The following is a 22,084-nucleotide window of genomic DNA, read 5'->3' as shown; positions in this document are numbered from 1 at the left end:
TCACTACAGATAGCCAGGGCCACACTCCAACACTCAGACATCATTACAGATAGCCAGGGCCACACTCCAACACTCAGACATCATTTACAAAACATGCATTTGTGTTTAGTGAGTCCGCCAGAACATACGCAGTAGGGATGACCAAGCGTTCTCTTGATAAGTGCGTAAATTTCACAATTTTCCTGTTCTGCTAAGCATTCAAAATGTAAAGAGTGCTTTGGGTTATCAGGGAAAATGTATGGAATAAAAAGTACAATATTTTCTTTAGGAATGTAGTGAATTAAAAGTTGTGAAAAATATAAATAGTAAAGTACAAATACCCAGAAAACCTACTCAAGTAGTAGTTTCAGGTAATTTTACTGAAGTACCTTACACCACTGGAAAGTCCAGTCGTTATCTTCACATCATATGAATGATCATTGTAGACTTGTACGTATATTCATCAGGAACAATACTTAACCCATATACAACCCAATAGTTGTAGTGTTTTACCCACCTGCTAACTGTCATACCAGTTCAGCTCTCAGTCCACTCTAACTGGGCCCCATATCCCCCACAGGAGCTGGGCCCCATATCCCCCACAGGAGCTGGGCCCCATATCCCCCACAGGAGCTGGGCCCCATATCCCCCACAGGAGCTGGGCCCCATATCCCCCACAGGAGCTGGGCCCCATATCCCCCACAGGAGCTGGGCCCCATATCCCCCACAGGAGCTGGGCCCCATATCCCCCACAGGAGCTGGGCCCCATATCCCCCACAGGAGTATCCAGGAGGATGCAACTTTACATAACATTCATATAGAAATGTATGTTTATAGAATAACCATGAATGTCATGCAGCAGAATATGTCAGCAGCTCTATGTTTTAGTTGGAGTACTGGTATATGTGAATCATAGTTAGTGTACTGGTATATGTGAATCATAGTTAGTGTACTGGTATATGTGAATCATAGTTAGTGTACTGGTATATGTGAATCATAGTTAGTGTACTGGTATGTGAATCATAGTTAGTGTACTGGTATGTGTGAATCATAGTTAGTGTACTGGTATATGTGAATCATAGTTAGTGTACTGGTATATGTGAATCATAGTTAGTGTACTGGTATGTGTGAATCATAGTGAATCATAGTTAGTGTACTGGTATATGTGAATCATAGTTAGTGTACTGGTATGTGTGAATCATAGTTAGTGTACTGGTATGTGTGAATCATAGTTAGTGTACTGGTATATGTGAATCATAGTTAGTGTACTGGTATATGTGAATCATAGTTAGTGTACTGGTATGTGTGAATCATAGTGAATCATAGTTAGTGTACTGGTATATGTGAATCATAGTTAGTGTACTGGTATGTGAATCATAGTTAGTGTACTGGTATGTGTGAATCATAGTTAGTGTACTGGTATGTGAATCATAGTTAGTGTACTGGTATGTGAATCATAGTGAGTGTACTGGTATATGTGAATCATAGTTAGTGTACTGGTATGTGAATCATAGTTAGTGTACTGGTATGTGTGAATCATAGTTAGTGTACTGGTATGTGTGAATCATAGTTAGTGTACTGGTATGTGTGAATCACAGTTAGTGTACTGGTATATGTGAATCATAGTTAGTGTACTGGTATATGTGAATCATAGTTAGTGTACTGGTATATGTGAATCATAGTTAGTGTACTGGTATATGTGAATCATAGTTAGTGTACTGGTATATGTGAATCATAGTTAGTGTACTGGTATATGTGAATCATAGTTAGTGTACTGGTATGTGTGAATCATAGTGAATCATAGTTAGTGTACTGGTATGTGTGAATCATAGTTAGTGTACTGGTATGTGTGAATCACAGTTAGTGTACTGGTATATGTGAATCATAGTTAGTGTACTGGTATATGTGAATCATAGTTAGTGTACTGGTATATGTGAATCATAGTTAGTGTACTGGTATATGTGAATCATAGTTAGTGTACTGGTATGTGTGAATCATAGTGTGTGTACTGGTATATGTGAATCATAGTTAGTGTACTGGTATGTGTGAATCATAGTTAGTGTACTGGTATGTGTGAATCATAGTGAATCATAGTTAGTGTACTGGTATATGTGAATCATAGTTAGTGTACTGGTATATGTGAATCATAGTTAGTGTACTGGTATGTGTGAATCATAGTTAGTGTACTGGTATGTGTGAATCATAGTTAGTGTACTGGTATATGTGAATCATAGTTAGTGTGCTGGTATATGAATCATAGTGAGTGTACTGGTATGTGTGAATCATAGTTAGTGTACTGGTATGTGTGAATCATAGTTAGAGTACTGGTATGTGAATCATAGTTAGTGTACTGGTATGTGTGAATCATAGTGAATCATAGTTAGTGTACTGGTATGTGAATCATAGTGAGTGTACTGGTATGTGTGAATCATAGTTAGTGTACTGGTATGTGAATCATAGTGAGTGTACTGGTATGTGTGAATCATAGTTAGTGTACTGGTATGTGTGAATCATAGTTAGTGTACTGGTATGTGTGAATCATAGTTAGTGTACTGGTATGTGTGAATCATAGTTAGTGTACTGGTATATGTGAATCATAGTTAGTGTACTGGTATATGTGAATCATAGTTAGTGTACTGGTATGTGTGAATCATAGTTAGTGTACTGGTATATGTGAATCATAGTTAGTGTACTGGTATATGTGAATCATAGTTAGTGTACTGGTATGTGTGAATCATAGTTAGTGTACTGGTATGTGTGAATCATAGTTAGTGTACTGGTATATGTGAATCATAGTTAGTGTACTGGTATATGTGAATCATAGTTAGTGTACTGGTATGTGTGAATCATAGTTAGTGTACTGGTATGTGTGAATCATAGTTAGTGTACTGGTATGTGTGAATCATAGTGAATCATAGTGAGTGTACTGGTATATGTGAATCATAGTTAGTGTACTGGTATATGTGAATCATAGTGAATCATAGTGAGTGTACTGGTATATGTGAATCATAGTTAGTGTACTGGTATATGTGAATCATAGTTAGTGTACTGGTATGTGTGAATCATAGTTAGTGTACTGGTATGTGTGAATCATAGTTAGTGTACTGGTATGTGTGAATCATAGTGAATCATAGTTAGTGTACTGGTATGCGTGAATCATAGTTAGTGTACTGGTATGTGTGAATCATAGTTAGTGTACTGGTATATGTGAATCATAGTTAGTGTACTGGTATGTGAATCATAGTTAGTGTACTGGTATGTGTGAATCATAGTTAGTGTACTGGTATGTGTGAATCATAGTTAGTGTACTGGTATGCGTGAATCATAGTTAGCGTACTGGTATGTGTGAATCATAGTGAATCATAGTGAGTGTACTGGTATATGTGAATCATAGTTAGTGTAGTGGTATGTGTGAATCATAGTTAGTGTACTGGTATGTGTGAATCATAGTTAGTGTACTGGTATGCGTGAATCATAGTTAGCGTACTGGTATGTGTGAATCATAGTGAATCATAGTGAGTGTACTGGTATATGTGAATCATAGTTAGTGTAGTGGTATGTGTGAATCATAGTTAGTGTACTGGTATGTGTGAATCATAGTTAGTGTACTGGTATGTGTGAATCATAGTTAGTGTACTGGTATGTGTGAATCATAGTTAGTGTACTGGTATGTGTGAATCATAGTTTGTGTACTGGTATGTGAATCATAGTTAGTGTACTGGTATATGTGAATCATAGTTAGTGTACTGGTATATGTGAATCATAGTTAGTGTACTGGTATGTGTGAATCATAGTGAGTGTACTGGTATGTGTGAATCATAGTGAGTGTACTGGTATGTGTGAATCATAGTTAGTGTACTGGTATGTGTGAATCATAGTTAGTGTACTGGTATGTGTGAATCATAGTGAGTGTACTGGTATGTGTGAATCATAGTTAGTGTACTGGTATATGTGAATCATAGTTAGTGTACTGGTATATGTGAATCATAGTTAGTGTACTGGTATATGTGAATCATAGTTAGTGTACTGGTATGTGTGAATCATAGTTAGTGTACTGGTATGTGTGAATCATAGTTAGTGTACTGGTATGTGTGAATCATAGTTAGTGTACTGGTATATGTGAATCATAGTTAGTGTACTGGTATGTGTGAATCATAGTTAGTGTACTGGTATGTGTGAATCATAGTTAGTGTACTGGTATGTGTGAATCATAGTTAGTGTACTGGTATATGTGAATCATAGTGAATCATAGTTAGTGTACTGGTATGTGTGAATCATAGTTAGTGTACTGGTATGTGAATATCCCCGTTAGGGGGTCAGACTTTAGGTATTTTATTTTGTTGATGCTATTCCCAGTCCTCATACTAACGTCACAATATCACATGATGAGGGTGTGAAAGCCCCAGTCCATAATCCCCTCTCACACAGTTCAAAGGACCCTTATAACACACCCACACCTCCCCTCACAGGTTCACACACATCAGACAGCTTCAGCCTCACACCCTTTATTCAGTGAACTGGTCTACATTCCACAGCTGGGATGATGCTGCCTTCCTTCCTACAGACGTCTTCAAAAACACGACAAAAGAGATTCAAAATGGAAAAGAGATTGCTGGACACTGCTGATTTAATATGCATAGACCTTCACTTTATGGACTTCCCTGTCTTCACATTCTCTTTTTCTGTTGTAGTAATAGAATGTGTTGTCTCGACGCTGAAGCTTCTTCACAAACCCAGTCTCAGGCCACCTGTCGATCTAAGACAAAGAAGCAATGCCATAGTGACACATTCATCTAGTAGTGAACCAACTGTCAGTGGCAATGCTTTTAGCCAGTGATAAGGATTCATTTAAGTTGTTTACCAAGTCAACTTGCTTTACTTGTTTGTATTCCAGTTCATCTCTGTAGCCTGCCTGTTGGAATCTGTATAAGTTCTCCACCTCGTCAGTCCATTGTTTGGCTCTGCTCATGGACTTTGGCGTTGCGTTGCCATCTAAGTAGGCTGCACAAGACATTGTGCTGCAGAGAGGATGTCCACAGGCGACCTACAGGAGCAAATAGTGGGCTCAGTTAGACAAGTTCAAATATCTCTAAATACTGACATGACAGTCATGGACACTGAAATACATAAAGGTAAACTAAATAAAACAATAAAACACAATTTTAAAAGAATGGCAATTACATAGTAGGTTATATGGGGAGGGGCATCCTGAATATGAATTAGGTGGCAGAAGTAGGGTATGGCTGATTTTCTATTTCTCTCCGTCCTCCTGTCCTGGGGGATAGAGAGCAGATGGGTGCAGCAGGTGGTTCTGCATGTCACTTGTCAGATAGCCAGTCTCGGTACAGGAAATTGTAGAGGGGAGAGCAGGCAGAACTGCTCTCTTAATTCTTACACACTAACCATCTTATTGCCGAAAACATTTTACCTACATATTTCTTAAGCTGATTTCAGTTTTAATATTCGTGCCGAAACCAATCAAATTGAATTTGCACAGTTGACACTAACGTCGCCAAACGTACAGTAGCTAGCTAGCTAACGCCAATATTTGAATTAAACTTGCTAGCACTAGCATCAGGCTACTATGGTAGATATAATATAGAAGTCACAGTTACGGAATTAGACTGAATCTGGCTAGCTAGCTATACATTTTTCTCAATTTGATTAGCTAATATCACATGTTACTTACAGCTGTATCGGGCAAGACTCACAGTCCCAAGAGTTGATGATGAGGTAGCTTGTCTTTAGTTGCCTAGCAACCCAAATGTTCCTTCCTTCTTCCTTCTTCTTCTGCTTCTGCTTCTGCTTCTGCTTCTGCTTCTGCTTCTGCTTCTTCTTCTTCTTCTTCTTCTTCTTCTTCTTCTTCTTCTTCTTCTTCTTCTTCTTCTTCTTCTTCTTCTTCTTCTTCTTCTTCTTCTTCTTCTTTAACAATGTGTTGTTTTTGTAATTGACTACTGGTAGCACAGATATATGCTAGCAACGTTGTAGTTATTGTGAGCAGGTAAAATGCAGATACAACGCTGGCAGTGGTAACGTTTTGTTTTGGCTCCCATCCACTAGGTGGCTTACCTAACGTTAGCTATTCAAGTATCCCGACCAAAATGCGCCGCCCTGTCACCGAGCAGCAGGCAACGAGCGGGAGGGAGTTTAGAAAGTATTGGAGCTAATCCTCAGTCAAAATGAGTTCGTTCGCGGGTCGCATGAAGGAGTATCCCAACATGTCGCTGGACCGGTTTGACAAAGAGAATCTACATGCAAGGGCTTACTTTTTATCTCACTGTCATAAAGGTAAAGAAATCATCTTTGAGATACAGTGAGCCCAAACAGCGGTTAGCTAGCTAAAGATAACTAGCCAGTATGTGCTCTAACTGGTACACAGTGGACATGTAACTAGCTAACGTTAGCTACTTACATCATGTCTTTTCTGCAGATCACATGAAGGGACTGAAGGGGCCTCTATTGAAAAGAAAGTTGAAATTCAGGTGATTTCACAACGTTTTATTTTTGATGGTCTGAAAGTTCAGTGAAACGTTTCAAGCTTCTACAAGGATGGGTAACTGATAATGATGGTCTAACGGTACTGTCTGTGTTCATTTGTCCCAGTCTGACAGTCAAACTGTACTGTTCATTTGTAACTAAGGAACTGTTGCTGAGCAATCCAAAATATGCCTTCTGGGAAGATCACATAGTAAGTAGTTCATTGTCAAAAATCATTCTGAATACTGAACACTAGTTATGGACGTATTGCTAGGTAAGCTTTGTTTTGTGTAATTTGATGTGCTTCTGTTTGTCTAGGTTGCTTTGGAGCTGGAGAGTCCCACACTAATCACTTTAATAGACGAGGCTTCAGGAGAGGTACGACACTGGTTCATCATTACAACACATATAGGGTCATATAAGGGCTGATCGCTGTTAGTTTGCTATATGACTGACTCTTTGATGACTGATAGTGTGTGTGTGTGTGTGTGTGTGTGTGTGTGTGTGTGTGTGTGTGTGTGTGTGTGTGTGTGTGTGTGTCTACAGAGAGAAGACCTTGTGGTGACTCTGCTTCCTGCAGGTCACTGTCCAGGCTCGGTCATGTGAGTATTGTGTGTGTGTGTTTGTGTTTGCATGCGAGCGTGTATGTGTGTGTTTGTGGTAATATGACGTATCACCTAGCTTGTGTTTGTGGTAATGACGTATCACTAGCTTGTGTTTGTGGTAATATGACGTATCACCTAGCTTGTGTTTGTGGTAATATGACGTATCACCTAGCTTGTGTTTGTGGTAATATGACGTATCACCTAGCTTGTGTTTGTGGTAATGACGTATCACTAGCTTGTGTTTGTGGTAATATGACGTATCACCTAGCTTGTGTTTGTGGTAATATGACGTATCACCTAGCTTGTGTTTGTGGTAATATGACGTATCACCTAGCTTGTGTGTTTGTGGTAATATCACGTATCACCTAGCTTGTGTTTGTGGTAATATGACGTATCACCTAGCTTGTGTGTTTGTGGTAATATGACGTATCACCTAACTTGTGTGTTTGTGGTAATATGACGTATCACCTAGCTTGTGTTTGTGGTAATATCACGTATCACCTAGCTTGTGTTTGTGGTAATATGAGGTATCACCTAGCTTGTGTTTGTGGTAATATGACGTATCACCTAGCTTGTGTTTGTGGTAATATGAGGTATCACTAGCTTGTGTTTGTGGTAATATGACGTATCACCTAGCTTGTGTTTGTGGTAATATGACGTATCACCTAGCTTGTGTTTGTGGTAATATGACGTATCACCTAGCTTGTGTTTGTGGTAATATGAGGTATCACTAGCTTGTGTTTGTGGTAATATGACGTATCACCTAGCTTGTGTGTGTGGTAATATGACGTATCACCTAGCTTGTGTTTGTGGTAATATGACGTATCACCTAGCTTGTGTTTGTGGTAATGAGGTATCACTAGCTTGTGTTTGTGGTAATATGACGTATCACCTAGCTTGTGTTTGTGGTAATATGACGTATCACCTAGCTTGTGTTCGTGGTAATATGACGTATCACCTAGCTTGTGTGTTTGTGGTAATATGACGTATCACCTAGCTTGTGTGTTTGTGGTAATATGACGTATCACCTAGCTTGTGTTTGTGGTAATGAGGTATCACTAGCTTGTGTTTGTGGTAATATGACGTATCACCTAGCTTGTGTTTGTGGTAATATGACGTATCACCTAGCTTGTGTTTGTGGTAATATGACGTATCACCTAGCTTGTGTTTGTGGTAATGAGGTATCACTAGCTTGTGTTTGTGGTAATATGACGTATCACCTAGCTTGTGTTTGTGGTAATATGACGTATCACCTAGCTTGTGTTTGTGGTAATGACGTATCACTAGCTTGTGTTTGTGGTAATATGACGTATCACCTAGCTTGTGTTTGTGGTAATATGACGTATCACCTAGCTTGTGTTTGTGGTAATATGAGGTATCACCTAGCTTGTGTGTTTGTGGTAATATGACGTATCACCTAGCTTGTGTGTTTGTGGTAATATGACGTATCACCTAGCTTGTGTTTGTGGTAATATGACATATCACCTAGCTTGTGTGTGTGGTAATATGACGTATCACCTAGCTTGTGTGTTTGTGGTAATATGAGGTATCACCTAGCTTGTGTTTGTGGTAATATGACGTATCACCTAGCTTGTGTTTGTGGTAATATGACGTATCACCTAGCTTGTGTTTGTGGTAATGAGGTATCACTAGCTTGTGTTTGTGGTAATATGACGTATCACCTAGCTTGTGTTTGTGGTAATATGACGTATCACCTAGCTTGTGTTCGTGGTAATATGACGTATCACCTAGCTTGTGTGTTTGTGGTAATATGACGTATCACCTAGCTTGTGTGTTTGTGGTAATATGACGTATCACCTAGCTTGTGTTTGTGGTAATGAGGTATCACTAGCTTGTGTTTGTGGTAATATGACGTATCACCTAGCTTGTGTTTGTGGTAATATGACGTATCACCTAGCTTGTGTTTGTGGTAATATGACGTATCACCTAGCTTGTGTTTGTGGTAATGAGGTATCACTAGCTTGTGTTTGTGGTAATATGACGTATCACCTAGCTTGTGTTTGTGGTAATATGACGTATCACCTAGCTTGTGTTTGTGGTAATGACGTATCACTAGCTTGTGTTTGTGGTAATATGACGTATCACCTAGCTTGTGTTTGTGGTAATATGACGTATCACCTAGCTTGTGTTTGTGGTAATATGAGGTATCACCTAGCTTGTGTGTTTGTGGTAATATGACGTATCACCTAGCTTGTGTGTTTGTGGTAATATGACGTATCACCTAGCTTGTGTTTGTGGTAATATGACATATCACCTAGCTTGTGTGTGTGGTAATATGACGTATCACCTAGCTTGTGTGTTTGTGGTAATATGAGGTATCACCTAGCTTGTGTTTGTGGTAATATGACGTATCACCTAGCTTGTGTGTTTGTGGTAATATGACGTATCACCTAGCTTGTGTGTGTGGTAATATGACGTATCACCTAGCTTGTGTGTTTGTGGTAATATGACGTATCACCTAGCTTGTGTTTGTGGTAATATGACGTATCACCTAGCTTGTGTGTTTGTGGTAATGAGGTATCACCTAGCTTGTGTGTTTGTGGTAATATGACGTATCACCTAGCTTGTGTGTGTGTTAGACTTGGGTAATATATCATATATAGCTACTGTGTACTGGGCTATTTAGAAGTACCGACAGTGTGATATTCTTTTCGCGGGGGTTCATGCTACGCCACTGTTTACAGCTATCATTTCCCTAGCTAAGATGTACTGACTAAATGATCTCCGTCCAGGGCTCCAGCTGTGCATCTTGTTTGATAACTTGCTAAGTGTTAGATGGCAACATCAAGCTTCTTGGTTACAGCAGAGATAATGTCTGGATCAATGCTGTGCATCTGGTTTGATAACTTGCTAAGTGTTAGATGGCAACATCAAGCTTCTTGGTTACAGCAGAGATACTAAATGTCTGGATCAATGCTGTGCATCTGGTTTGATAACTTGCTAAGTGTTAGATGGCAACATCAAGCTTCTTGGTTACAGCAGAGATACTCAATGTCTGGATCAATGCTGTGTAATATTTGTTTTGTGCAGCAAACTGAGTAGCCTGTTGAGATTGTTGTATATCTTTATGAGCTGGGTTGTCTGTCCTTGCAATTTGTTTATGTGTGCTTGTTAGCATTTAGCTAGCGTCCGCTATGTGAATTCGCTAGTCACTTGTTTATGTGTGCTTGTTAGCATTTAGCTAGCGTCCGCTATGTGAATTCGCTAGTCATTTGTTTATGTGTGCTTGTTAGCATTTAGCTAGCGTCCGCTATGTGAATTCGCTAGTCATTTGTTTATGTGTGCTTGTTAGCATTTAGCTAGCGTCCGCTATGTGAATTCGCTAGTCATTTGTTTGTGTGCTTGTTAGCATTTAGCTAGCGTCCGCTATGTGAATTCGCTAGTCATTTGTTTATGTGTGCTTGTTAGCATTTAGCTAGCGTCCGCTATGTGAATTCGCTAGTCATTTGTTTATGTGTGCTTGTTAGCATTTAGCTAGCGTCCGCTATGTGAATTCGCTAGTCATTTGTTTATGTGTGCTTGTTAGCATTTAGCTAGCGTCCGCTATGTGAATTCGCTAGTCATTTGTTTATGTGTGCTTGTTAGCATTTAGCTAGCGTCCGCTATGTGAATTCGCTAGTCATTTGTTTATGTGTGCTTGTTAGCATTTAGCTAGCGTCCGCTATGTGAATTCGCTAGTCATTTGTTTGTGTGATTGTTAGCATTTAGCTAGCGTCCGCTATGTGAATTCGCTAGTCATTTGTTTGTGTGATTGTTAGCATTTAGCTAGCGTCCGCTATGTGAATTCGCTAGTAATTTGTAGGGACTCCAACCCGAAAACATTAGGAACACCCGCTCTTTCCATGACAGACTGACCAGGTGAATCCAGGTAAAAGCTATGATCCCTTATTGATGTCACTTGTTAAATCCACTTCAAATCAGTGTAGATGAAGGGGAGGAGACGGGTTAACAAAGGATTTTTAAGCCTTGAGACATTTGAGACATGGATGGAGTATGTGTGCCATTCAGAGGGTGAAGGGGCAAGACAACATGTTGAAGTGCCTTTGAATAAGGTATGGTAGTAGGTGCCATGCAAACCGGTTTGTCAAGAACTGCAGTGCTGCTGGGATATCCAGCCATCTTGACACAACTGTGAGAAGCAAAGGGGGGAGGGGGGGTGTACAAACAATAAGAACACCTTCCTAATATTGAGTTGCCCCTCCCCCCCAATTCGTTGGAGCGTGGACACTACAAGATGTCGAAAGCTTTCCACAGGGAAGCTGACCCAATGATTCCCACAGTTGTGTCAAGTTGGCTGGATGTCCTTTGGGTGGTGGGCCATTCTTGATACACACGGGAAACTGTTGAGTGTGAGAAACCCAGCAACGTTGCAGTTCTTGACTCAAACTGGTGCTTACTACCATATGCCGTTGAAAGGCACTTAAATCTCTTGTCTTGTCCATTCACCCTCTGAATGGCACGCATACACAATCCATGTCTCAATTATCTCAAACATCCTTCTATAACCAGTCTCCTCTCCTTCATCTACTCTGATTGAAGTGGATTTAACAAGTGACATCAATAAGGGATCATAGCTTTCACCTGGTCAGTCTATGTCATAGAAAGAGCAGGTGTTCCTAATGTTTTGTGTACAGGCGCACCGGTTTGTGTCAAGAACTGCAACGTTGCTGGGTTTTTCCACACTCAACAGTTTCCCGTGTGTATCAAGAACTGGTATATAGTGTGTTATATATATATTTATTAGTACCAGTCAAAAGTTTGGACACACCTACTCATTCAAGGGTTTTTCTTTATTTTTACTATTTTGTACATTGTAAAATAATAGTGAAGACATCAAAACTATGAAATAACACAATCAAAAAAGTGTTCAACAAATCAAAATATATTTTAGATTCTTCAAAGTAGCCACCCTTTGCCTTTGACAGCTTTGCACACTCTTGGCCTTCTCTCAACCAGCTTCACCTGGAATGCTTCTCCAACAGTCTTGAAGGAGTTCCCACATATGCTGAGCACTTGTTGGCTGCTTTTGCTTCACTCTGCAGTCCAACTCATCCCAAACTCTCAATTGGGTTGAGGTCGGTTGATTGTGGATGCCAGGTCATCTGATGCAGCACTCCATCTCTCTCCTTCTTGGTCAAATAGCCCTTACACAGCCTGGAGGTGTGTTGGGTCATTGTCCTGTTGAAAAACAAATGATATTCTCCTAAGCGCAGACCAGATGGGATGGCGTATCACTGCAGAATGCTGTGGTTTGCCTTGAATTCTAAATAAATCACAGACAGTGTCACCAGCAAAGCACCATCACACCACCTCCTCCATGCTTCACGGTGGGAACCACACATGCAGAGATCATCCGTTCACCTACTCTGCGTCTCACAAAGACACGACGGCTGGAACCAAACATACCAAATTTGGACTCATCAGCCCAAAGGACAGATTTCCACCGGTCTAATGTCCATTGCTCGTGTTTCTTGGCCCAAGCAAGTCTCTTCTTATTATTGGTGTCCTTTAGTAGTGGTTTCTTTGCAGCAAATCAACCATGAAGGCCTGATTCGGGGCGGCAGGTAGCCTAGTGGTTAGAGCGTAGGGGCTGCAGGTAGCCTAGTGGTTAGAGCGTAGGGGCGGCAGGTAGCCTAGTGGTTAGAGCGTAGGGGCGGCAGGTAGCCTAGTGGTTAGAGCGTAGGGGCGGCAGGTAGCCTAGTGGTTAGAGCGTAGGGGCGGCAGGTAGCCTAGTGGTTAGAGCGTAGGGGCGGCAGGTAGCCTAGTGGTTAGAGCGTAGGGGCGGCAGGTAGCCTAGTGGTTAGAGCGTAGGGGCGGCAGGTAGCCTAGTGGTTAGAGCGTAGGGGCGGCAGGTAGCCTAGTGGTTAGAGCGTAGGGGCGGCAGGTAGCCTAGTGGTTAGAGTGTTGGGCTATTAACCAAAAGGTTGGTGGATCGAATCCCCGAGCTGACAAGGTAAAAATCTGTCGTTCTGCCCCTGAACAAGGCAGTTAACCCACTGTTCCCCTGAACAAGGCAGTTAACCCACTGTTGCCCTGAACAAGGCAGTTAACCCACTGTTCCCCTGAACAAGGCAGTTAACCCACTGTTCCCCTGAACAAGGCAGTTAACCCACTGTTCCCCTGAACAAGGCAGTTAACCCACTGTTCCCCTGAACAAGGCAGTTAACCCACTGTTCCCCTGAACAAGGCAGTTAGCCCACTGTTCCCCTGAACAAGGCAGTTAACCCACTGTTCCCCTGAACAAGGCAGTTAACCCACTGTTCCCCTGAACAAGGCAGTTAACCCACTGTTCCCCTGAACAAGGCAGTTAACCCACTGTTGCCCTGAACAAGGCAGTTAACCCACTGTTGCCCTGAACAAGGCAGTTAACCCACTGTTGCCCTGAACAAGGCAGTTAACCCACTGTTGCCCTGAACAAGGCAGTTAACCCACTGTTGCCCTGAACAAGGCAGTTAACCCACTGTTGCCCTGAACAAGGCAGTTAACCCACTGTTGCCCTGAACAAGGCAGTTAACCCACTGTTGCCCTGAACAAGGCAGTTAACCCACTGTTGCCCTGAACAAGGCAGTTAACCCACTGTTGCCCTGAACAAGGCAGTTAACCCACTGTTGCCCTGAACAAGGCAGTTAACCCACTGTTCCCCTGAACAAGGCAGTTAACCCACTGTTCCCCTGAACAAGGCAGTTAACCCACTGTTCCCCTGAACAAGGCAGTTAACCCACTGTTCCCCTGAACAAGGCAGTTAACCCACTGTTCCCCTGAACAAGGCAGTTAACCCACTGTTCCCCCTGAACAAGGCAGTTAACCCACTGTTGCCCTGAACAAGGCAGTTAACCCACTGTTCCCCCTGAACAAGGCAGTTAACCCACTGTTGCCCTGAACAAGGCAGTTGTTCCCCTGAACAAGGCAGTTAACCCACTGTTCCCCTGAACAAGGCAGTTAACCCACTGTTCCCCCTGAACAAGGCAGTTAACCCACTGTTCCCCTGAACAAGGCAGTTAACCCACTGTTCCCCTGAACAAGGCAGTTAACCCACTGTTCCCCCTGAACAAGGCAGTTAACCCACTGTTGCCCTGAACAAGGCAGTTGTTCCCCTGAACAAGGCAGTTAACCCACTGTTCCCCTGAACAAGGCAGTTAACCCACTGTTCCCCTGAACAAGGCAGTTAACCCACTGTTCCCCCTGAACAAGGCAGTTAACCCACTGTCCCCCTGAACAAGGCAGTTAACCCACTGTCCCCCTGAACAAGGCAGTTAACCCACTGTTCCCCCTGAACAAGGCCACTGTTCCCCGATAGGCCGTCATTGTACATAAGCAGTTGTTCTTAACTTCTTTGGGATACAACATCCAACATCTGGTGAAATTACAGAGCGTGAAATTCAAATTAAATTACTATAAATATTAAACTTTCATGAAATCACAAGGCAATACATCAAAATAAAGCTTAACTTGTTGTTAATCCAGCCATCGTGTCAGATTTCAAAAAGGCTTTACGGCGAAAGCAAACCATTCGATTATCTGAGGACAGCGCCCAGCACACACATGCATAACATATAATTTTCAACCAGGGAGTTGCGACACGAAAGTCAGAAATAGCGATATAATAAATGCCTTACCTTTGAAGATCTTCTTCTGTTGGCACTCCAAAAGGTCTGTTACATTACAAATGGTCCTTTTGTTCGATAATGTCCTTCTTTATATCCATAAAAACTCAGTTTAGCTGGCGCGCTTCAGTCAATAATCCACTCGGTTTCCCTCCTTCAAAATGCATACAAAATGAATCCCAAACGTTACCAATAAACTTATCCAAACAAGTCAATCAACGTTTATAATCAATCCTTAGGTACCCTAATGCGCAAATAAACGATACAATTTAAGACGGAGAATCGTTATTGTCTTTACGGGAGAAAAATAGCAAAGGACGCCCTCTGTCACGCGCTTGGAAACACTAAAGCCAAAATGGGAGCCACCTAGAAAAACTACAATTTCTGGCTCATTTTTCCAAAAACCAGCCTAAAACTCTTTCTAAAGACTGTTGACATCTAGTGGAAGCCCTAGGAACTGCAATCGGGCACGATTTCGCCCTATTTTAAAAGTGACAGCCATTGAAATCAGTGGTAGGATGAATTTTTGGGGGGGGTGGATGGTTTTTCCTCGGGGTTTTGCCTGCCATTTCAGTTCTGTTATATTCACGGACACTATTTTAACAGTTTGAGAAACTTTAGAGTGTTTTCTATCCAAATCTACCAATTATATGCATATCCTAGCTTCTGGGCCTGAGTAGCAGGCAGTTTACTTTGGGCACGCTTTTCATCCGGACGTCAAAATACTGCCCCCTATCCCAAAGAAGTGTTATTAACTGACTTGCCTAGTTAAATGAAAGTGAGATTATTTTTTATTTTTTTATCACAGTCTCCTCTGAACATTTGATGTTGAGATGTGTCTGTTACTTGAACTCTGTGAAGCATTTATTTGGGCTGCAATCTGAGGTGCAGTTAACTACAATGAACTTATCCTCTGCAGCAGAGGTAACTCTGGGTCTTCCTTTCCTGTGGAGGTCCTCATGAGAGCCAGTTTCATCATAGCACTTGATGGTTTTTGTGACTGCACTTGAAAAATGTTCAAAGTTCTTTACATTTTTTGGATTGACATGTCTTAAAATAATGATAGACAGTCATTTCTCTTTTCTTATTTGAAATGTTCTTGCCCTAATATGGACTCGGTCTTTTACCAAATAGGGCCATCTTCTGTATACCACCCCTACCTTTTCACAACACAACTTATTGGCTCAAATACATTAATTAACTTTTAACAAGGCACACCTGTTAATTGAAATCGATTCCAGGTGACTACCTCATGAAGCTGGTTGAGAGAATGCCAAGAGTGTGCAATGCTGTCATCAAGGCAAAGGGTGGCTACTTTTTAAGAATCTCAAATATAATTTAACACTTTTTTTGGTTACTACATGATTCCATATGTGTTATTTCATAGTTCTGATGTCTTCACTATTATTCTACAATGTGAAAAAGCCTTGAATGATTAGTTGTGTCTAAACTCTTTACTGGTACTGATATATATAAATGAATTCATTGGTAGCGTATACCCCGTTATGGTACAGGAACGATATGAAGGTATCAACATCTCCCAACCCTTGTGTTTGTGTGTGTGTGTGTGTGTAGGTTCTTGGTAGAGGGGGCCCAAGGTACGGTGTTGTACACAGGAGACTTCCGACTGGCGAAGGGAGACTCCTCCCGCATAGAACTCCTCCACTCTGGGAGCAGGTACACACACATATATATACTACCTACAGGTTTTTTATTTTATTTAACCAGGTAAGCTAGTTGAGAACAAGTTCTCATTTACAACTGCAACCTGGCCAAGATAAAGCAAAGCAGTGTGACACAAACAACAACACAGAGTTACATGGAATAAACAATAAACAAGTCAATGACACAGTAGAAAAAGAAAGTCCAAATACAGTGTGTGCAAAAGGCATGAGGTGGTAAGGCAATAAATAGGGCATAGGAGCGAATAATTACAATTCAGCAGATTAACACTGGAGTGATAGATGAGCAGATGATGATGTGTAAGTAGAGATACTGGTGTGGGGGGTATTGTGATGTCATTATGGGGTATTGTGATGTCATTATGGAGATACTGGTGTGTGGGGTATTGTGATGTCATTATAGTGATACTGGTGTGCAAAAGAGCAGAAAAGTAAATAAAAACAATATGGGGATGAGGTAGGTAGATTGGGTGGGCTATTTACAGATGGGCTGCGTACAGCTGCAGCGATCGGTTAGCTGCTCAGATAGCTGATGTTTAAAGTTGTGAGGGAAATGTAAGTCTCCAACTTCAGTGATTTTTGCAATTCGTTCCAGTCACTGGCAGCAGAGAACTAGAAGGAAAGGCGGCCAAAGAAGGTGTTGGCTTTGGGGATGACCAGTCCGATATACCTGCTGGAACGTGTGCTACGGGTGGGTGTTGTTATCGGGACCAGTGAGCTGAGATAAGGTGGAACTTTTACGTAGCATAGACTTATAGATGACCTGGAGCCAGTGGGTCTGGCGATGAGTATGAAGCATCACCACCCTGGACGATTCTGACTTAGAATATGTGGACAACTACAAAACCTAGGTGTCTGGCTAGACGGTAAACTCTCCTTCCAGACTCACATTAAACATCTCCAATCCAAAATTAAATCTAGAATCGGTTTTCTATTTCGCAACAAAGCCTCCTTCACTCACGCCGCTAAACTTACCCTAGTAAAACTGACTATCCTACCGATCCTAGACTTCGGCGATGTCATCTATAAAATAGCTTCCAACACCCTACTCAGCAAACTGGATGCGGTCTATCACAGTGCCATCCGTTTTGTTACCAAATCACCTTATACTACCCACCACTGCGACCTGTATGCTCTCGTTGGCTGGCCCTTGCTTCATATTCGTCGCCAAACCCACTGGCTCCAGGTCATCTATAAGTCTTTGCTAGGTAAAGCCCCGCCTTGTCTCAGCTCACTGGTCACCATAGCAGCACCCACCTGTAGCACGCGCTCCAGCAGGTATATTTCACTGGTCATCCCCAAAGCCAACACCTACTTTGGCAGCCTTTCCTTCCAGTTCTCTGCTGCCAGTGACTGGAACAAACTGCAAAAGTCACTGAAGCTGGAGACTCATATCTCCCTCTCTTACTTTAAGCATCAGCTGTCAGAGCAGCTCACAGATCACTGCACCTGTACGTAGCGCATCTGTAAATAGCCCACCCAACTACCTCATCCCTCATCCCATATTGTAAATTTTTTTTGCTCCTTTGCACCCCAGTATCTCTACTTGCACATCTATCACTCCAGTGTTTAATTGCTATATTGTAATTACTACGGCCTATTTATTGCCCTACCTCCCTAATCTTACCTCATTTGCACACACTGTATATAGACTTTTTCTATTGTGTTATTGACTGTACGTTTGTTTATGTTTGTTTATTCCATGTGTAACTCTGTGTTGTTGTTTGTGTCGAATTGCTTTGCTTTATCTTGACCAGGTCGCAGTTGTAAATGAGAACTTGTTCTCAACTATCCTACCTGGTTAAATAAAGGTGAAAAACAAATTGGGCATAGGACCTGTTTCAAATAACTCTGAATCTAGGGCATAGGACCCGTTTCAGGGGCCAACACAGTGCCTGAGGAAAGTATTCAGGCCCCCTTCACTTTTTCCACATTTCGTTTTTCCACATTTTGTTACATTATAAAATGGATAGATACATTTTCTCTCATTAATCGATACACAATACCCCATAATGACAAAGCGAAAAGTTTTGTTAATTTTAGCAAATGTATTAAAAGTAAACAAATACCATATTTACATAAGTATTCAGACCCTTTGCTCTGAGACTCAAAATACTGTAGAGCTCAGGTGCATCCTGTTTCCATTGATCATCCTTGATGTTTCTACAATTTAATTGGAGTCCACGATTTGGAAAGGCACACACCTGTCTATGTAAGGTTCCACAGTTGACGGGTAGAGAAAAAACCAAGCCATGAGGTTGAAGGAATCTTCCGTAGAGCTCCGAGACAGGATTGTGTCGAGGCACAGATCTGGGGAAGGGTACCAAAAAATGCCTGCATTATTGAAGATCCCCAAGAACACATTGGCCTCCATCATTCTTCAATGAAAGAAGTTTGGAACCACCAAGACTCTTCCTAGAACTGGCCGCCCGGCCAAACTGAGCAATCGGGGGAGAAGGGCCTTGATCAGGGAGGTGACCAAGAACCCAATGATCACTCTGACAGAGCTCCAGAGTTCCTCTGTGGAGATGGGAGAACCTTCCAGAATTACAACCATCTCTACAGCACTCCACCAATCAGGCCTTTACGGTAGAGAGGCCAGACGGAAGCCACTCCTCAGTAAAAGGCACATGACAGCCCGCTTGGAATTTGCCAAAAGGCACCTAAAGGATTTCAGACCATGAGAAACAAGATTGAACTCTTTGGCCTGAATGCCAAGTGTCACGTCTGGAGGAAACCTGTCACCATCCCTACGGTGAAACATGGGTGGCAGAATCATGCTGTGGGGATGTTTTTCAGTGGCAGGGAGTCAGGATCGAGGTAAAGACGAACGGAGCAAATACAGAGATCCTTGATGAAAACCTGCTTCAGAGCGCTCAGGACATCAGACTGGGGCGAAGGTTCACCTTCTAACAGGACAACGACCCTAAGCACACAGCCAAGACAATGCAGGAGTGGCTTTGGGACAAGTCTCTGAATGTCCTAGAGTGGCCCAGCCAGAGCCCGGGAATTTAACCCGATCGAACATCTCTGGAGAGACCTGAAAATAGCTGTGCAGCGACGCTCCCCATCCAACCTGACAGAGCTTGAGAGGATCTGCAGGGAAGAATGGGAGAACCCCCCCCCAAATACAGGTGTGCCAAGCTTGTAGCGTCAGACCCAAGAAGACTTAAGGCTGTAATCGCTGCCAAAGGTACTTCAACAAAGTACTGAGTAAAGGGTCTGAATACTTATGTAAATGTGATATTTCAACAACAAAAAATTGTATTGTGATGTCATTATGGGGTATTGTGATGTCATTATGGGGTATTGTGATGTCATTATGGGGTATTGTGTGTGTCATTATGGGGTATTGTGATGTCATTATGGGGTATTGTGTGTGTCATCCGAGCCCTAACAGCACACACCAAGTACAACCTAGACAATATACAGTCACCCTTACCAGGACACACCAAGTACAACCTAGACAATATACAGTCACCCTTACCCACCCTAACCCTAACCAATACACAGTGGTCCTCAGTTCCAATGCCAGACCGTGTGATGTGTTGTTTCAGGGTGAAAGACATCAAGAGTGTGTATCTGGACTCCACCTTTTACGACCCTCGCTTTTACCAGATCCCCAGCAGGGTGAGTGTGTGGGATCCTGAGAGCGCTACAGAGAGAGAGCTAGAGAGAGAGAGAGCTAGAGAGAGAGAGAGCTAGAGAGAGAGAGAGCTAGAGAGAGAGAGAGCTAGAGAGAGAGAGAGCTAGAGAGAGAGAGAGCTAGAGAGAGAGAGAGCTAGAGAGAGAGAGAGCTAGAGAGAGAGAGAGCTAGAGAGAGAGAGAGAGAGCTAGAGAGAGAGAGCTAGAGAGAGAGAGCTAGAGAGAGAGAGCTAGAGAGAGAGAGCTAGAGAGAGAGAGCTAGAGAGAGAGAGCTAGAGAGAGAGAGCTAGAGAGAGAGAGCTAGAGAGAGAGAGAGCTAGAGAGCTAGAGAGAGAGAGAGAGCTAGAGAGAGAGAGAGAGAGAGAGCTAGAGAGAGAGAGAGAGAGAGCTAGAGAGAGCTACAGAGAGAGAGAGAGCTACAGAGAGAGAGAGAGCTACAGAGAGAGAGCGAGCGAGCTACTGTGTGTGTGTGTGTGTGTGTGTGTGTGTGTGTGTGTGTGTGTGTGTGTGTGTGTGTGTGTAGGAGACCTGTCTACATGCTATCCGGGGGCTGGTACAGGACTGGATCAGTAGGAGTGTGTACCATACAGTGTGGCTGAACTGTAAAGCTGCCTACGGATATGAATACCTCTTCACTAACCTGGGGAACGAGTTCCACACACAGGTAGGTGACCAACACTTACCTCTTAAGGATCCGCCACGTTTTTCAATTTCCGCCTAAAATGACCCAAATCTAACTGTCTGTAGTTCAGGACCTGAAGCAGGGATATGCATATTCTTGGTACCATTTGAAAGGAAACACGTTGAAGTTTGTGGAAATGTGAAATGAATGTAGGAGAATCAAACACAATAGATCTGATAAAAGATAATACAAAGAAGAAGAAACAAACCTTTTTTTGTACCATCATCTTTGAAATGCAAGAGAAAGGCCATCATGTATTATTCCAGCCCAGGTGCAATTTAGATTTTGGCCACTAGATGGCAGCAGTGTATGTGCAAAGTTTTAGACTGATCCAATGAACCATTGCATTTCTTTAAAATGTTGTATCAAGACTGCCCAAATGTGCCTAATTTGTTTATTAATAACTTTAAGTTCATAATTGTGCGACTCTCCTCAAACAATAGCATGGTATTCTTACACTGTAAGTAGCTACTGTAAATTGGACAGTGCAGTTAGATGAATAAGAATTTAAGCTTTCTGCCAATATCAGATATGTCTATGTCCTGGGAACGTTCTTGTTACTTACAACCTCATGCTAATCGCATTAGCCTTAGTTAGCTCAACCTCATGCTAATGGCATTAGCCTACGTTAGCTCAACCTCATGCTAATGGCATTAGCCTACGTTAACTCAACCTCATGCTAATCGCATTAGCCTACGTTAGCTCAACCTCATGCTAATGGCATTAGCCTACGTTAGCTCAACCTCATGCTAATCGCATTAGCCTACGTTAGCTCAACCTCATGCTAATGGCATTAGCCTACGTTAGCTCAACCTCATGCTAATGGCATTAGCCTTAGTTAGCTCAACCTCATGCTAATGGCATTAGCCTACGTTAGCTCAACTGTCCCGTGGTGTGTTGTAGATTCATGTCAAGAGCCTGGACATGTTTAAGAAGATGCCAGAGATTCTGAGTCATGTGACCACGGATCGAGCCACTCAGATCCATGCCTGCCGTCACCCCAAGGTAACGCTGCTACACGCCCCCTTTCTCTTAGCAACCCCTAACCAATGGAAACATGTTGTTGTGTAGGAGGAGGAGTCCTAACCAATAGAAACATGTTGTTGTGTAGGAGGAGGAGTCCTAACCAATAGAAACATGTTGTTGTGTAGGAGGAGGAGTCCTAACCAATAGAAACATGTTGTGGTGTAGGAGGAGGAGTCCTAACCAATAGAAACATGTTGTGTAGGAGGAGGAGTCCTAACCAATAGAAACATGTTGTTGTGTAGGAGGAGGAGTCCTAACCAATAGAAACATGTTGTTGTGTAGGAGGAGGAGTCCTAACCAATAGAAACATGTTGTTGTGTAGGAGGAGGAGTCCTAACCAATAGAAACATGTTGTGGTGTAGG

The 22,084-nt window shown here is 42.3% G+C and overlaps 2 protein-coding genes across 2 annotated transcripts in view; one reads left to right on the top strand and one right to left on the bottom strand.

Moving 5' to 3' along the window:
• Window positions 1-4,468: 4,468 nt before the first annotated feature.
• meig1 (meiosis/spermiogenesis associated 1) lies at window positions 4,469-5,767 on the bottom strand. The gene is made up of 3 exons (XM_055937166.1): window positions 5,669-5,767; window positions 4,841-5,023; window positions 4,469-4,735 (listed from the first exon to the last, which is right to left on the bottom strand). Exons 2-3 carry the CDS (start codon window positions 4,991-4,993, stop codon window positions 4,607-4,609), a joined length of 282 nt encoding a protein of 93 aa, XP_055793141.1. The 5' UTR covers window positions 4,994-5,023; window positions 5,669-5,767; the 3' UTR covers window positions 4,469-4,606.
• Window positions 5,768-5,866: 99 nt separating this feature from the next.
• The window catches only part of dclre1c (DNA cross-link repair 1C, PSO2 homolog (S. cerevisiae)), a 38,935-nt gene continuing 22,717 nt past the window's right edge, over window positions 5,867-22,084 (top strand). The window contains exons 1-9 of the mRNA XM_055937163.1: window positions 5,867-6,267; window positions 6,410-6,461; window positions 6,583-6,667; window positions 6,775-6,834; window positions 7,003-7,058; window positions 16,262-16,363; window positions 19,926-19,998; window positions 20,537-20,677; window positions 21,599-21,700. Coding sequence (XP_055793138.1) covers window positions 6,159-6,267; window positions 6,410-6,461; window positions 6,583-6,667; window positions 6,775-6,834; window positions 7,003-7,058; window positions 16,262-16,363; window positions 19,926-19,998; window positions 20,537-20,677; window positions 21,599-21,700 — 780 coding nt within the window. The 5' untranslated portion in view covers window positions 5,867-6,158. The remainder of the gene's footprint in view (window positions 6,268-6,409; window positions 6,462-6,582; window positions 6,668-6,774; window positions 6,835-7,002; window positions 7,059-16,261; window positions 16,364-19,925; window positions 19,999-20,536; window positions 20,678-21,598; window positions 21,701-22,084) is intronic.

This window comes from Salvelinus fontinalis, chromosome 11 (genome assembly GCF_029448725.1).
Source record: "Salvelinus fontinalis isolate EN_2023a chromosome 11, ASM2944872v1, whole genome shotgun sequence".
NCBI classification, from domain to species: domain Eukaryota; kingdom Metazoa; phylum Chordata; class Actinopteri; order Salmoniformes; family Salmonidae; genus Salvelinus; species Salvelinus fontinalis.
Note: the sequence above shows the minus strand (reverse complement) of the source record. Positions and strands in the feature narration are given on the sequence as shown.